The 14302-nt window shown below is 39.2% G+C and overlaps 1 protein-coding gene across 2 annotated transcripts; it reads right to left on the reverse strand.

Annotated features, from left to right (window-relative positions):
• Positions 1 to 286: 286 nt before the first annotated feature.
• Positions 287 to 11652, reverse strand: gcdhb (glutaryl-CoA dehydrogenase b). Of its 2 annotated transcripts, none has more exons than XM_088343645.1 (12): positions 11564 to 11652; positions 9194 to 9311; positions 8925 to 8960; positions 8697 to 8837; positions 7585 to 7647; positions 7246 to 7416; positions 5972 to 6101; positions 3615 to 3831; positions 2077 to 2180; positions 1873 to 1998; positions 947 to 1107; positions 287 to 807 (listed from the first exon to the last, which is right to left on the reverse strand). In XM_088343645.1, the coding sequence occupies exons 1-12, from the start codon at positions 11564 to 11566 to the stop codon at positions 734 to 736; spliced, it is 1344 nt and encodes a 447-aa protein (XP_088199771.1). In that variant the 5' UTR covers positions 11567 to 11652; the 3' UTR covers positions 287 to 733. The 2 variants fall into 2 exon arrangements, with proteins under 2 accessions (XP_088199771.1, XP_088199762.1); XM_088343636.1 differs by lacking the exon at positions 11564 to 11652 and adding an exon at positions 9700 to 9863.
• Positions 11653 to 14302: the final 2650 nt, after the last annotated feature.

Raw genomic sequence — 14302 nt, forward strand, 5'->3', positions numbered from 1 at the left:
GAAACCGGAGTGCCCGGAAGAAACCCACGCAAGCACGGGGAGAACATGCAAACTCCACACAGGAAGGTTTGATCTCACAAACTCAGAACTGTGCCGCACACGCGCTTACAACTACGCCGCTATGCTGCCTCATTACGCATCAATTGTTACATAACATTATTCACTTCTAATTGGTTTCATTGATTTTTGAGTCATCTATTATAGATCATTCCCCACAGTAACAGAAAAACATAATCGTAACTAGTGCCCATGTGCGTTTGAAACCTCTGGAACAACTAAAACAATCTTCACAGAATCACAATGTTATTTATTGTTTTGAGAGTAAGTTCCCTTGATCAAAACTTTGCACAGGTCTGTAAAGGAAGCAAAAAGATCTAAGAACACATCTGACAAAGCATTAAATATGTTTAATTCAGAGGTACTGATACCAACTTGACCTTGAGCAAATCATGCATGGACATGACCATCTCAGTTAAAGTGCTCCTGCATCCTAAGTCATGTCTGGGACGACACATTCATCTCAATTCTATTGCTGGGATTTAGAGAGCTGCATCAGTAACCTGCGGCAAACCTATATTTAACATCCAAAGTTGCCATTCTATCATAATGATGACATCAAATATCAAATGTAAAGCAAATTACAAAAATAACTCTGTTCAAATTACAGGACTGATGTGTACAGTCTCGGGTCTTTTTGCTCTGGTTGTTTGAAAGAAGCAACACGAAATGGGGTTTATTTGTCGACTGTGAAGGACTGAAGCCCAGTGATGGCTCTGCCCAGGATCAAGGCGTGAATATCGTGGGTACCTAAGAAGAGGTGGAGATGGTTAGAACACGAGTTACCAGGTAAGTCTTTTGGATTTTCTTAAATGATTTGTTTTGAACAAAAAAACGTTTTCTTTTGGGGCCAGTTGTGTACGTAAGGGAACTTTGTGAGCGTTCCCACCTTCATATGTGTTGACGGCCTCCAGGTTCATGACATGGCGGATGACGTGGTACTCATCGGCGATGCCGTTCCCCCCCAGCATGTCTCTTGCCTGTCGGGCAACGTCCAGGGCTTTACCGCAACTGTTTCTCTTCAGCATGGAGATCATCTCCGGGGCGGCTCTGTGCACAAACCAACATATTTGCCTTACGAATCCCGCATTACAAAATACAGTGGTACCCCTTCATATGAGCGCAATTCTGGAACAAATTAAGCTCATTTTTAGAATTACTCGCGTCACGACCAAATTTTACCGATACGAAACAACTAAAAACTGTAGTCTTCCCAAAATCATACAAGTGAACCCTCAATAGCTATAAAAAAAAACTTCTTAAGCACTAAAAACACATTTCAATAATTCTTGTGTAAATATTGTGTAAATTATACCTTTATCATCTTTGTTCCTTTATATTGTGTAAATTACAACCTTATCTTCTTTGTTCCATTATCTTCTTTGTTTTCTTTTATCCTCACTGTTAAATGTGAAACTGGAGTGCCACGCCCAATTTCGTTGTCACAATATGTTCAACCCATTTTGTAACAATGACAATAAAGGTATATTCTATTCTATATTCTATTCTATTAAACATAAAAACACAGTAATAAGAAACAAAATGATATTGACAAAATAGAGTGAGAGTTTATCATGAGGACTGTAAACAACATGTGGGAGTGGTGCAAGGGGCGGGCGGGGTTTGCAAGGAGGTGTACCAAAGATTGCATACCTAAAAACATATACAATTGATAAGTGCACATCGAGTATGCCATAAAACACTTTTTATACGTGAAGATTTCTGTTCCCAAAAACTCGTACACTAAATTTTTCGTGCTGAGAGGTGCTCGTATAAGAAGGACCACGTATCTTCTTGCAGAAAATCATTTCTTACTTTTTCTCATCGATGAGTCTTCCCAACTGCAGACAGGACTGCAGGCCGATGGTGATCTCGGTCAACATGTCTGCCATCTTTTTCTGCATGAGTTGATTGCGTGCGAGCGGGACTCCAAACTGGATCCTGGTTTGGAGAGCAAGAACACAATGCTGACATCACAACTGACGTCAAAAAAGCCAGACCCTGGAAATGACTCCTGACCTGTCGAGTGTGTACTGGCGAGCTGCATGAAAACAGAACTCTGCCGCCCCGAGAGCTCCCCATGCGATGCCGTAGCGAGCGTTGTTCAGGCAACCAAATGGACCCTGGAATGTTTACATCTCTTAGTGGAGACATTCTTAACCGGGGGGTCCAGAACAAGTACTTTATTGTAAATCTAAATTGGTCAGATCACAAACTCACAGAAAACCTTGACAAAAAAATGCAAATCATAGAGCAGAGATCCCCAAACACCGCAACACGGACTGGTATATCTGGTGCGTTAGTATTTTGGATTACTTTGCAAGTGACTCAATGGGAAATTCTGATTTAGATGTTAATATAGGGTTTAATGCTGTGAGTAGGCCCAGTTATGCCTGTCCTGTGAGGTTGGAATGTTTCGAGGAGACCTAAATATTGCACATTACAAAATGGATTCACACTTACTCTTGTTCTTATTTATGTTGGAAATACTTTTTAATATTATAACTGTTATCAGTGTTGATATTATTATTGTAATCTTAGAAAACAGTACAAACTAGTGCCAACCCATAAAAATATTGTCAGATATTAAAGGTTGGGTGCGTCGTTTGAGGTAAAAGTGAAATATATGTGTTAACAATGCCCAACTGAGTTCAAAGAGCCCTTATGCATTTTTTTTCAATTAATTATCTGCTTTGATCTTATTTTCAGCAAAGCTGTTCGCTGCAGTACACATTACGATGGAGGAATAGGGGGAGAGGGGAGGAGTGAAGAGTGACGTCATGCTTGTACCCGCAATATTATTGGTTTCTTTCCGTGGGTGTATGATCGATGGTTATTAATTGCCGTGCATTTGGTGAAAGGTGAAATATTTTAAACATTACACGTTAGAAAAAAAGACGAAGATGTTGCCTTTTAAAGTAACATTGGTAGTTGTGTACAGTTCAGCTGTGTGCAGTACAGAAACGATCGTTTGGAGTAAAATAATACGGTATGTATTCCAGCACTGCAATTACCGGTGCATGAATACTTTTGGTGCACTCACAGAGCAAAAATGACGTAAAAAAAAAAAAAAGAAAAAAAGAAAGGGATTTCATAACAAAATAGCAATTACTTTGTATTTTCGGGAGGAGCTATCCAATAAGTGTGCGTGCTTAATTCCAACTGGCCTTGTAACTCAATATCAATTCTGCTCGTTACCCGAACGTATCCACAGTTCAAAATTTTTATCAGGTAGCACTGGATGACAAATTCATCGATTGACCAGATCAATACATGTTTGGTTAGGCAATTCAGAATCTCTGTTGTATTTGTGACCATACAAATCCTTCTTTAGGGCTTCATTTTTGTGCTCTGTCCAACATCCCAGGTATGTTTCATTTTTTGATCGGGCTCGAATATGTACACATGTACATACCGCCAGAGGTGGCGGCCGCAGGTAAAAACGTTCCAAATTCTGTTCCGCTACTTTAAACGGTCTGTGTTACGGCCTGTTGAAAAGATTCCCCAAATAGGCCCCTCTCTAGCTGTTGAATCTTCTCAGTTCTTCCTCTACTTACCCCAAGGCCGGATACATTGGGAAGCAAGTTCTCCTCAGGAACCTCCACCTCATCCATGACGATCATGCCGGTGGCGGACGCTCTCAAGGAGAACTTTCCCTCGATCTTGGGAGTAGAGAAGCCTTTCATGCCGCGCTCCAGTATGAAGCCGCGGATCCTGCCATCGTCGCATTTAGCCCACACGACTGCAATGTCTGCCACGGGGGAGTTAGTGATCCTGTAGATGGGAGAAACTTTGAAACATTGACTTCTATTCATTTGTTTTGTGAAGGTATATTCTTGGTTTAACCAAATCTTGTATGGCCCCTTGATACTCATTAGATGACACCGACATGAAAAGACATCTGCATGCAATCAGTCTTTGGTGCCAAGGAAGTGGGGGAAAAAAAATCAAGAAACAAAAAATAATGGAGTAAAACTGTTTGCCCATGCAGCTTCTCATGGATCTAATAAAGATTTCTGTATGATAAATGACCACTTCATGGCAGGACCTGTTTCGATCCGCTCTTTGTTAGTCCAGAAAACAATCTTCTTGTCCCCAGGGCACTCCCTTTGTGTTGATTTGGCATGAAGAAGTCTAGCCCTAAGTACCAGCATTGCATTAGACAGCCACAAATATTTAAAACAAAATAAAAAAGTAAGCGTAAGTGTGTTGTCCTCTTCTTTGAACTCAAGGTTACTTTGCAATCAAAGTATGTTTTTGGGAGTCCTTTGTGATGATTTATGGGAAAAATAAAATGTTTGGATATTTGTGATGTCAAAAATGCATTACATCTAAACAGATGTAAAAATACATCCTTACATAAAAAACATTCATGTTTAATCCCAGAAAATTAGCATCTTCATAAAAATCCAAATAATCAATCAATATTTACTCAAAAGTGGTAAAATGTAGAAATTTATTTTCGCAGCCGGTTAAAAAAGGACTAAGATAGTTCATTATGTATGATTATTGCTTGAACAGCTAAAAAGTGGTCTTACGCTTTTCTAGATTATGTTGGCCTGGACAGGGATGGGCGCCCAAGACACACCACAGAAAATGGTGCCCCTACGACCTGTGTCGTGGTTAAGGGATCTATCTACCCACCACCCCTCAGGGATACCAGTGCCCCAATTTGCAACCCCATCTGTAGACAATTTAGAGTATCTTGTTAACCTAACTGAAATGTTAGGTTACATATTTAAAATATATTAAGGTAATTAACCAGGGCTGTGTAACGTCTGTGAGGTAATTATTACGATCACATGCTCACATGCAGCAATATGCAGTGAGTTTAATGCACTAATCCAAATGTAAAGACTGCCACCGTGTGGACAAATTACACAATTGGTGTCGAACTGCCGCCAGTTATTTTGACTTTATTTTAACGCAGAGTGCAAATAGATTAAGAATAAAACCCAGACCATAAACTACTTGGACTTTACTATTGAAAAAGTGCAGATGTTGTGTAAGAATATCAAGTCGAAACAATAATCATTGTATTCAGCTCTTCTGTAATTTCATCTCAATTTAAAGGTGGGTTGCGCCGTTTGAGGTGTCCTTTAAAAGTTAAAAGTAAATGGAGAGATGCTGAAGTGACGTCACGCCACTGCACGTTTTTTTTAAATAGTTTTTTTTATATTTGTAAGTCGAGAGTAAAAAGAGGCCTGTTTCAAGTGCAGTCCTAACAAAAACCCAAACCACAAGAAAGATGAAAAAAGTGTATTCAAGCGCTTCTAAGAAATGCATGTACTTGCGCGTGCGACATAATGGGACTTGACAGAGGACTCAATTATAACACAAGCTAAGTGATGGCGGCAGTGGGTAAAAAAGTTCCAAGTTATGAACAGCTCCTTCTACTAGTGATCGCAAGAGCCAAGAAGAGATCCGCAGGTCCGAGAGTGTTCTCCATTTGGGCCCCGGTGCTGTGGAATAGAGATTTGATCTGCAACCTCAGTGGAAATGTTTAAATCTGAGCTTAAAACACACGTCTATTCTATAGCATATGAATAACCTATATTTCATGTTGACAATATCTGTGTATTATTTGCCCTCATGTAGGTTTTAGATCAGGGGATGGTGTCAAATAATAGTCCGTAATAATAGTTTGCAATAGTCTTTGATCTGTGAGGCCCTTTGAGACTCTTTGTGATTAAGGGCTATACAAATAAACATGACTTGACTCCTTTAACATCTACCTTCATAATTTGGTGTTACACATTGCACAGATGTTAATATAGCTGTTGCCAGCAATCTTAAATATATCATTTTACATTTTGGGTGACGTGAGTGAAGTTTGATGTGATCTACTACAATGTCACAGAGACATTTACCCCCCAAAATGTTTTTAGCTTATCAACATAACGGGAGAACTCACCATGTCTTTGAACCAGTAAGGGAGTAAGTGCCGCTGGACGGGTTGTACTTTGCTCTGGTCTCCATGCTGCTTGGATCGCTGCCGTGATTTGGCTCCGTCAGGCCAAAGCAACCTATTATCTCCCCACGAGCTAAACAGACAAAAATTACAATTATTTCCCCCCCTCAATGTGCATTCACTTTGTGGCATTTCCTGACTACCATAAATTAAGGACTACAGAGCGCGCACCTGAGTGCCAATTATAAGTAAGAAACTCAACTTTGTTTTTGTACAGGCTACACCAGATTTTAGGCTGCAGGCTTTATCAGCCATAGAAATGATCTAATTCACGTTCATTTCTTTCATTTTTATTTTTATTTTTTTAAAATATGAAAAGTAAGACATTGCGCCGGGATTAAGACACTCCTTTGCGGACTCTGTCCGAAGATGTCAACCATACTTAAGTAGCGCAGCAGTCAATATTAATTAATTGGCATTCACATATACGCATGAGTGCGACAAAATCATTATACATAAATGTTTGAAATCTTTCGAAGAAGTAGTTTTGGCTGATTTAATGTTTTAGTGTGGCGGCAGGTCACTAAATATCGGGTATATTTTTCCTATTGGGCCGAAAACTTTCTTATATATAGAAAAACATATCCGGTATGAGTCCTCCACTGTCACACTGAAATATTCAATCAGGAGACAATACTTGTTAGAAAGATTCCAAGCATTTGTTTGATGTACTTCTATGTATATGTTCAATTTCATTGATATTGACTGCTGCACTAGTTGATTGAGATTGACAGCTGCAGACAGACTGTCTCAATTGTGACACAATGTGTTACTTTTCTTAGAACTCCCCCTGCTGATTGTGCCAGGACCGCGATCTTATTCCATCGGGACAGTGCGAATCTCGTTCATCCATTCGTGCGCATCATTAATTGCTGGCGAGGCATTTGGCTAACGGTCATGGGTGTCATGGTTACTTGCACCATTTAACTGTGCTTCATTGGGCCTCTTCACTTGACATTCAGAGCACTTGGGAGAAATCACAATGCTTTTTATTTAATAAGACAGCCGCATTCCCTGGTCTGCACCAGTTCTAAGCTGGAGAGATTCATGGAGGAAAAAAAGAACAAGACGCACCGTTTTAAAGCAGCAGCTTTCAAAATATAGGAAAAAAGTAGCGACTTGTAGTCTGGAATTTAAAGTACTCGGATTACAAATAAATAAGAGCAAAATCATCAGGGGAAATAACAATGCTTTATTGTTGATACTGCTCTACTTACCCAACTTGGGCAAGTACTTCTGCTTCTGCTCCTCAGTGCCATAAGCATTAATAGGATGCATGACCAGTGAGGACTGCACACTCATGACTGAACGGTAGCCACTGTCCACGCTTTCTACCTCTCGGGCGATCAAACCGTAGGCCACGTAACTTGTCCCCGCGCAGCCATAACCTTTACACCAAGGACAATATTAGAAACAAATAATGGTGACTGGGTGGATTCAAATTTAAATAAATCATTCTCCAAAAACAAGTCTTGATGACTAAAATGTGTGATTGGGGGTGTTAATTTTGTATACGCAAAATAGGAGTAGCAGGTAGACTGTGTGTTGACACTGACCTTTAATGGTTGGGCCAAGTACACCTAGCTCGCCCATCTCGGAAACGATTTCTCTGTGGAACACTGAAACAAAGGGTGGTTTGGTTTGTGTTTTGAACATGAAATTATTTCTATTTCATTGAATAGTAACATGATGATATATCCCAATTAAATAATTCAGTGCTTGACAACCTTTTTTGAGCCAAGGCACACTTTTTTTCAGACAAAATCTCAAATTTTAATTATTATGTTGCCTAAATTGTTAAGAAATTTGGTTAATTTTGCTATGATTTTGGAATTTAGAATAAGAATAAGTATTATACACACACATAAATATATATATATATATATATATATATATATATATATAATTACCAGTTCATCGTGTTTTACTATGTTCTATCTTGTTTTTAAAGAAGAATGACAAATAACAAAATGGGCAAAACCTGTGAGACTCTCTCCCTTTAAATTTCGTTAAAAAATAACAATAATAAAATACACAAAATCATGTGCAACTTTAAGAAATATATTTTTTTTCAGTGCTATCCCGAAAGTAACAAAATATTTGAAATTAGCAAAGATTACATTTCAACTAAAATAACAATCAAAATCAGTAAAGTACCAAAATAATGTGCATGATTTGATTATTTAATATTTTGAGTGCAATCTAAACCAACTTCATAAAACAAAATAAGTTCCTAAATACATTTTCTTTTATTACCTTATGAGCAGACAATTAGTATATGAAAACAAATAAAAGTACCCGTAAGTTGCTGCCACCTATGCTGATACGGATGTTAATTGTTTAGCTGATCAGTGGAATATAGCAAAGATACCAAACAATGTGGTGCCTTTTTTGCGATGATAAAATTAGACAATTTCATATGGCACACTGGTTAAAAAAACAATGATGAGTTCAAAACTACTGTCACATTTAAAAATATGGAAATCACTCATAGAATATGTTTTTAATTCAACACCCTAGGTCTATAAAGGAGAAAATCTGGTTTAAGAGCAAACAATATTCTAATTACACAACAACAATCAGTGTTAAAGATAACAAGTCAAACTCATTGGTGGGAGTGTGATAAATATAAAATAGCCCTCAAGATTTACATAGTGTTGACTTTTACCTTCATTTCTGTTGGCTAAAATGATTCGTGGCATCAGTTTTTCTTGGCAGTAAGTTCTAAAAGAGTCTCTGATCATGACCTCCTCTTCTGTCAGCAAGCCTTCCAGGTCCAGAGCATCACGCCAGTTGAACTGAACTTTAGCTGTTGTTCGGTTTTGAAATAAAGACGACGCAGGAATCAACCTTTAATTATTAATTTGTATTTTCCATCTAATATAATGATAGTTACCGTTACTCGCTTTACTCTTTTCGATCTTTTCTGCATCTAAAAACAAAAAAAACAAAGCAAAAATCAAAACAAAGTCAATCATTAAAAGTAATAATTACATCAGCATTCCTCAACTTAAAAAAATCACTGCAGCATTATGTTCCAGAATGATTTCACAATACAAATAATTGATGGTACTTATTTCAGACACAACCCTGCATGACCATGCAAACATGAAAATAGAGATTCATCAAACTGTGCTGAAATCTGGTGTTTTTTCGATGACTTACCCCACCGAGCAGCTGCTGCAGTTCCCTGAGCTCGAGTAATCGAAAGCAGGGCACATTTCTGAGGTTGAGCCAGAAAGCGACAAACGTTCCTCAGTGCCATGATAAGAGATTTCAATGTCTAAGAAGTAAATCAGTAAAACAACATCAGGAAAGGTAAAGTGAAGGCGTCAGTGACATAACCTTGGACGTGTAGTTACACAACCTGTTATGTTGAGTAGGGGCTACGTACTAACCCTAAACACTGTAAAATTTACAAAACGAATGCAGTCAGATGCATTTAAAATACGTTATTACCTTAAATGTCTAATAACTAACGAACTCAAAACAAACAAGCTCAGCTAGCTCGGCTAGCATGTTAGTTTAGCCAACAGCATTAGCTTTGCTATCAACAACAGAGCCAAGACCTTTTTTAAATATTGTTTTATTATATTAATATTGTTTATCTACATTCCTGAAAGTTTAAAAGATGTTTAACATTCAATAAATTAACGCAGCGATTCATTTACCTGTCTTCTGAAGAAAAGACGTCTGTCCTGATTCCACTTTGGTTTGGTGACAGCGTGACGGATGACGTAATTGCACAAACACGACGTAACATTGAGTAGTTGGTCAACTTCTGTACGCGAACTAATTATTATAATTAAATGCATTCACAAATAGTTTTTTTTATCAGGAAGGTTACCCTTCAAATTTTTTAATTAAATATCTTTTAAATAACTGATGATTATCCTGGTTGGTCCTTTAACGGGGGCGTGTGACAGGAAGTGCGTAAGATTCTTATTTGCCACAGAAAAAAGGGTTAAGTACAATTAAAAAACAAACAATGTAGGCCCACTACTGTTCCAATCAATGCATTAATAGAGTAATGTGTCGTGTCAACAATATTGTACAAATTGATATTGTACAACAATGCATTTAGCCATGAAGATCTATTTCATTTTCTGTGCCGCTTATCTTCACGAAGGTCGCAGGGTGCTGGAGCTCATCCCAGCTTTCTAATGGAAGTGGACACCCTATACTGGATGTCGGACAGTCCCCTGGGCACACAAGGACAGACAACTCACACGCCTATTCACAGCTAGGGACAATTTGGAGTGGCCAATTAACCTGACATGCATGTTTTTGAAATGTGGGAGAAACCGGGGGCCTGGAGGAAACCCACATAGGAACGGGGAGAACATGCAAACAGTGCGCGGGGACCTAGCTGGAATTGAACCCTGGACCTCTGCACTATGGGGCTGCGCACTAACCACCCAACCGCCATGCTGCCAGTCTTGAAAATGTTTACCATGTTTATGAAATAATCTACCATCACAGGGGACAAATCAAATCAAATTGCCTGAAAAGTGCTGTATCAAAATGTTCAGTGTATGATAAGACGATTAAAAAAACCCTGCTTTGTCCCCATCCAACAACCCGAAACACTTAATGCACACACAAAAAAGGGTTACGTTACATAAAAAAAAAAAAAAAAGTAATACCTGTAGAAAGAAAATACGATTATGACAAGTCAAGTCATGTTTATTTGTACAGCCCTTAACCACAAAGAGTCTCAAAGGGCTGCACACGCCACAGATTATTGCAAACCACATTATTACACAATCCCCTGATCTAAACATACCTGAGGGCAAGGAAAAATTCAAAAACCTCAACATGAGGAAAATGAAGAAACATTGAGAAGGTAATCCCCTTACAGAATGACCAGGCTGCAATGGATGTTGCAATAACAAATACTACACAGATATTGTCAACATAAAATATAGGTTATTTATATGCTATAGAATAGAAGTGTGTTTTAAGCTTAGATTTAAACATTTCCACTGAGGTTGCAGATCAAATCTCAGGGGAAAGAGCATTCCATAGCACCGGGGCCCAAATGGAGAACGCTCTCGAACCTGCGGATCTCTTCTTGGCTCTTGGGATCACTAGTAGACCAGCATTTTCAGAGCAAAGGCTCCGTACCGGGACACAGGAGGAAATTAAATCTGACATATATGAGGGAGCAAGTCCTTGCATGTTTTATATACGACCAACAGAACCATAAAATTACATCTTAAGCTAACAGGGAGCCAATGCAGGTTAGCTAAAATCTGGGTAATGTGATCAAACTTTCTTGTCTTAATTAAAAAGCCTTGCTGCAGCATTTTGTACCAGCTGAAGGCTCTTGATTTTGAACTTTGGGAGACCGGAGAGTAGTGAATTAGAGTAATCGAGACGGGAGGTAACAAAACATGAGTTATAATCTCCGCATCCGACTGGGACAGCATAGGGTGAATTTTAGCGATGTTGCGAAGATGGAAAATAGATGATCTAGTAATATTCTTACTCTGGGTGATATTACATCTGTCAATGTTCAAGGCACGGACTAACCATGTGAGGAAAGAGACCAGAGGGAGGTTCATTCTCACTGATAACATCGGCAGCAGTTGGCCTCAGGATTTTCAGCCATTGAACCACACCCTATCATCGACGCCCCCCCCGACCCATGAGGAACCACTGAAACGATAAAAACATAAAAATAAAACCACAAAAAACATAAACATGTGAAATAAAAAGTAAAGTACGTTACAGTAAAAGGGTAGAAATGAAACAAATCAAACAGAATAAAGCGGTCATTAGTTCTGTCACACAGTCCTAAAAATAAGGATTTGAAAATCGTTCCCTTTAAAATTCCTCCCAGTGCTTGCATGTAGGTTTTCTGCAAAACTGCCAAAACAAGCATATCAGGTTAATTGAACACTGATACTTCTCTGACTCAAGTACACCAGGATCAATTTCATCTGTGTGATCGTCCTGCTATGGCTTGTAGGCTTCCTATGGTAAAATAAACTGAGCAGCATTATAGCCTTATTGAGTTTAACCTGGTAAATTACACCAATTTATAATTACACAATTCTGACAGGCCTTTAAAGGGGAATAAAAATGTGGTTTATGTTTGACACACAGCAAAGAGGTGTCTTGTTAACAGCACTGCTGAAATGGAATGGCTAAAAACATACCACACGTAAGGGCCATTCAGGTTTAAAATATTATTATTATTATTATATTAAGTAGGAATATTCATGATCACACTTTTCAGACCAATAGTAATACGCATATCTAAAGTGATAAACTATGCGGATACCACAAACTGATACCATTAGTACTAAGATTCACATCTTTCTGATTATTTTTTAAACAAAATATTTTCCTCAAAGGAGCTCTACAAAATTTGAAACTTTACTTGCTGCCATCATCTTCTTGACGGGCGGCAGTAGCTCAGGAGGTAGAGCGATCGTTTTAGGATTAAGGGATCCCAGTTCGAATCCCGGCTTGTCCGTGTTACATGTCGAAGTGTCCTTGGGTAAGACAGTGAACCCCCAATTACCCCCAATAAGCAGGTTAGCGCCTTACATGGCTGCACAGATCACGGCCGCTATTGGGAAATGTGAAGCACAATGCTTGCGCTTTGGGAAGTCATTGACTTGAAAAGCGCTATATAAATGCAGATCATTTCATTTAATTTCATCATTGCAGCCTCGTCAGCTTGTCCTCCATGTGCGTGCAACTACATGCATTTCTTAGACACGGTTGATTAAACTCTTCGTTTTTTAATCTTTTTGGGGGTTTGGTTTGGCGATTGGATTGTCCCAGAAGAAGGCCTATTTTCTTGCAACACTAACAAATAAAGAAAGAAAAACGTGGGGATGAGCCTAACGGTACTCCAGCACTTCCCTCCGCCCCGCCATTCTTCCTACCAAATGTGTTCCAAACCGGACAGCCTTGCTAAAAGTAAGATAAAAGCAGACAGGGACTGTGGAAAATAAAGCATAAGGGATCTTTGAAATCAGTTAGGTATTGTTAACACATACTTAATAGAGAAAATATTCAAATTTCTACTGTTTAAGGACAACCCCAACAGCGCATACTTTAATATTGTGTTCATTTAAAGGCAATTTTCTATTCCTTTAATTTCAGGCTTGCGACGGAAGATATTTGAGTTCATTATACATAGGGAGGTGGAACTGTCACAACCGGAACGGAATCAGGACCCAAATGCGTAGCGTTAACCACAAGTTTATTGAGAGAAAGAGAAAGGGCAGCGCTTGCGATCCGGTGCTCGCTGGATGCGGTAAGCAAGCCGCTCATGCAATCGGATCGTGATCCGAATACGGAAGTGGATCTACCGTAGCGGGAGACGGCGGTGTCAAGGACGGAAAGACAGGTCGATAGCCGGGACGGGAGAGCAAACTTGGTCGGGATCAAAAACAGGTCGTAGCCAGAGACAAACGGGGAGATCAGGAACGGACAGGTGGAAAAACGGGTGCAAAAATGGGGCAGCCGGGCGTCAGGGTAAAAAATGCTTACCTTGTAACAACAGAGGTTCGCTGACGGACTGACAACCGGAGAGTGACAGGACTGGACTTAAAAAAGGACAGGGAACCAATCAGGTAGCCTGCAGTAGCTGGTGCTGAATGAGTAGGCACAGGTGATGCTAATCAGTAATCATGACAGGAACTGCCTGACAAAATGCATCATAAAGTTATATCTTGGGCAGGATATTTTAATAAACCACTTTTGATTGATCTGATTGTGGTTAAGGGCCTTTATTGCACAAAACCCTTAAAGGGACATATTGCCGGCATATGGCGACACCCTGGATTGGCCATCTCTAGTTGATTGCATGACTTTTTCCTGCTGCCCAGAATACATCACATTCTCAATTTCTTTTGGTTGTCACTGTGTTGCTTAAATGGGGCAACTACAGTGCTCCCTTCCCTCTTCAAACTGCTGTGACTCAGACTTATGGGTCAACCAAGCTAAGGATCGTCCCGTGTCCACATTACAAATGCACACTATGTATTTATAATTTATGTTGCTTGGGCCTTAAAAGGTCCCCAAAAATATATATGCCATGTCACCGCTTTAGGGGTGGGAACATTTTTGGTGTCGGATTACTGCTGCTTGGAAACAGCCCAAAAAGAAAAAGAAAGAAAAAAAATTGATACTTTTATTCCACATATAGGAATGCTTTGGTGTGAAAATATTAAATAGGAATTGTTAAGAATATGAATAGAATAAAAACAAAATTCGAAGCCAACTCACAGTAGCTCTGACCGTTTGCTCTTC

The sequence above is a fragment of the Urocampus carinirostris genome, chromosome 1 (assembly GCF_059441175.1).
Source record: "Urocampus carinirostris isolate Australia breed hairy pipefish chromosome 1, RoL_Ucar_1.0, whole genome shotgun sequence".
NCBI classification, from domain to species: domain Eukaryota; kingdom Metazoa; phylum Chordata; class Actinopteri; order Syngnathiformes; family Syngnathidae; genus Urocampus; species Urocampus carinirostris.

Excerpts from the sequence above, each read along its gene's own strand:
- gcdhb (XM_088343636.1), bottom strand. The coding sequence starts at position 9,843 with ATGCATTTAATTATAATAATTAGTTCGCGTACAGAAGTTGACCAACTA. Across the intron at positions 3,832-5,971 it reads CTTACTGGTTCAAAGACATG|GATCACTAACTCCCCCGTGG; the intron begins GTGAGTTCTCCC and ends TCCCATCTACAG. Across the intron at positions 1,999-2,076 it reads CGCCAGTACACACTCGACAG|GATCCAGTTTGGAGTCCCGC; the intron begins GTCAGGAGTCAT and ends TCTCCAAACCAG.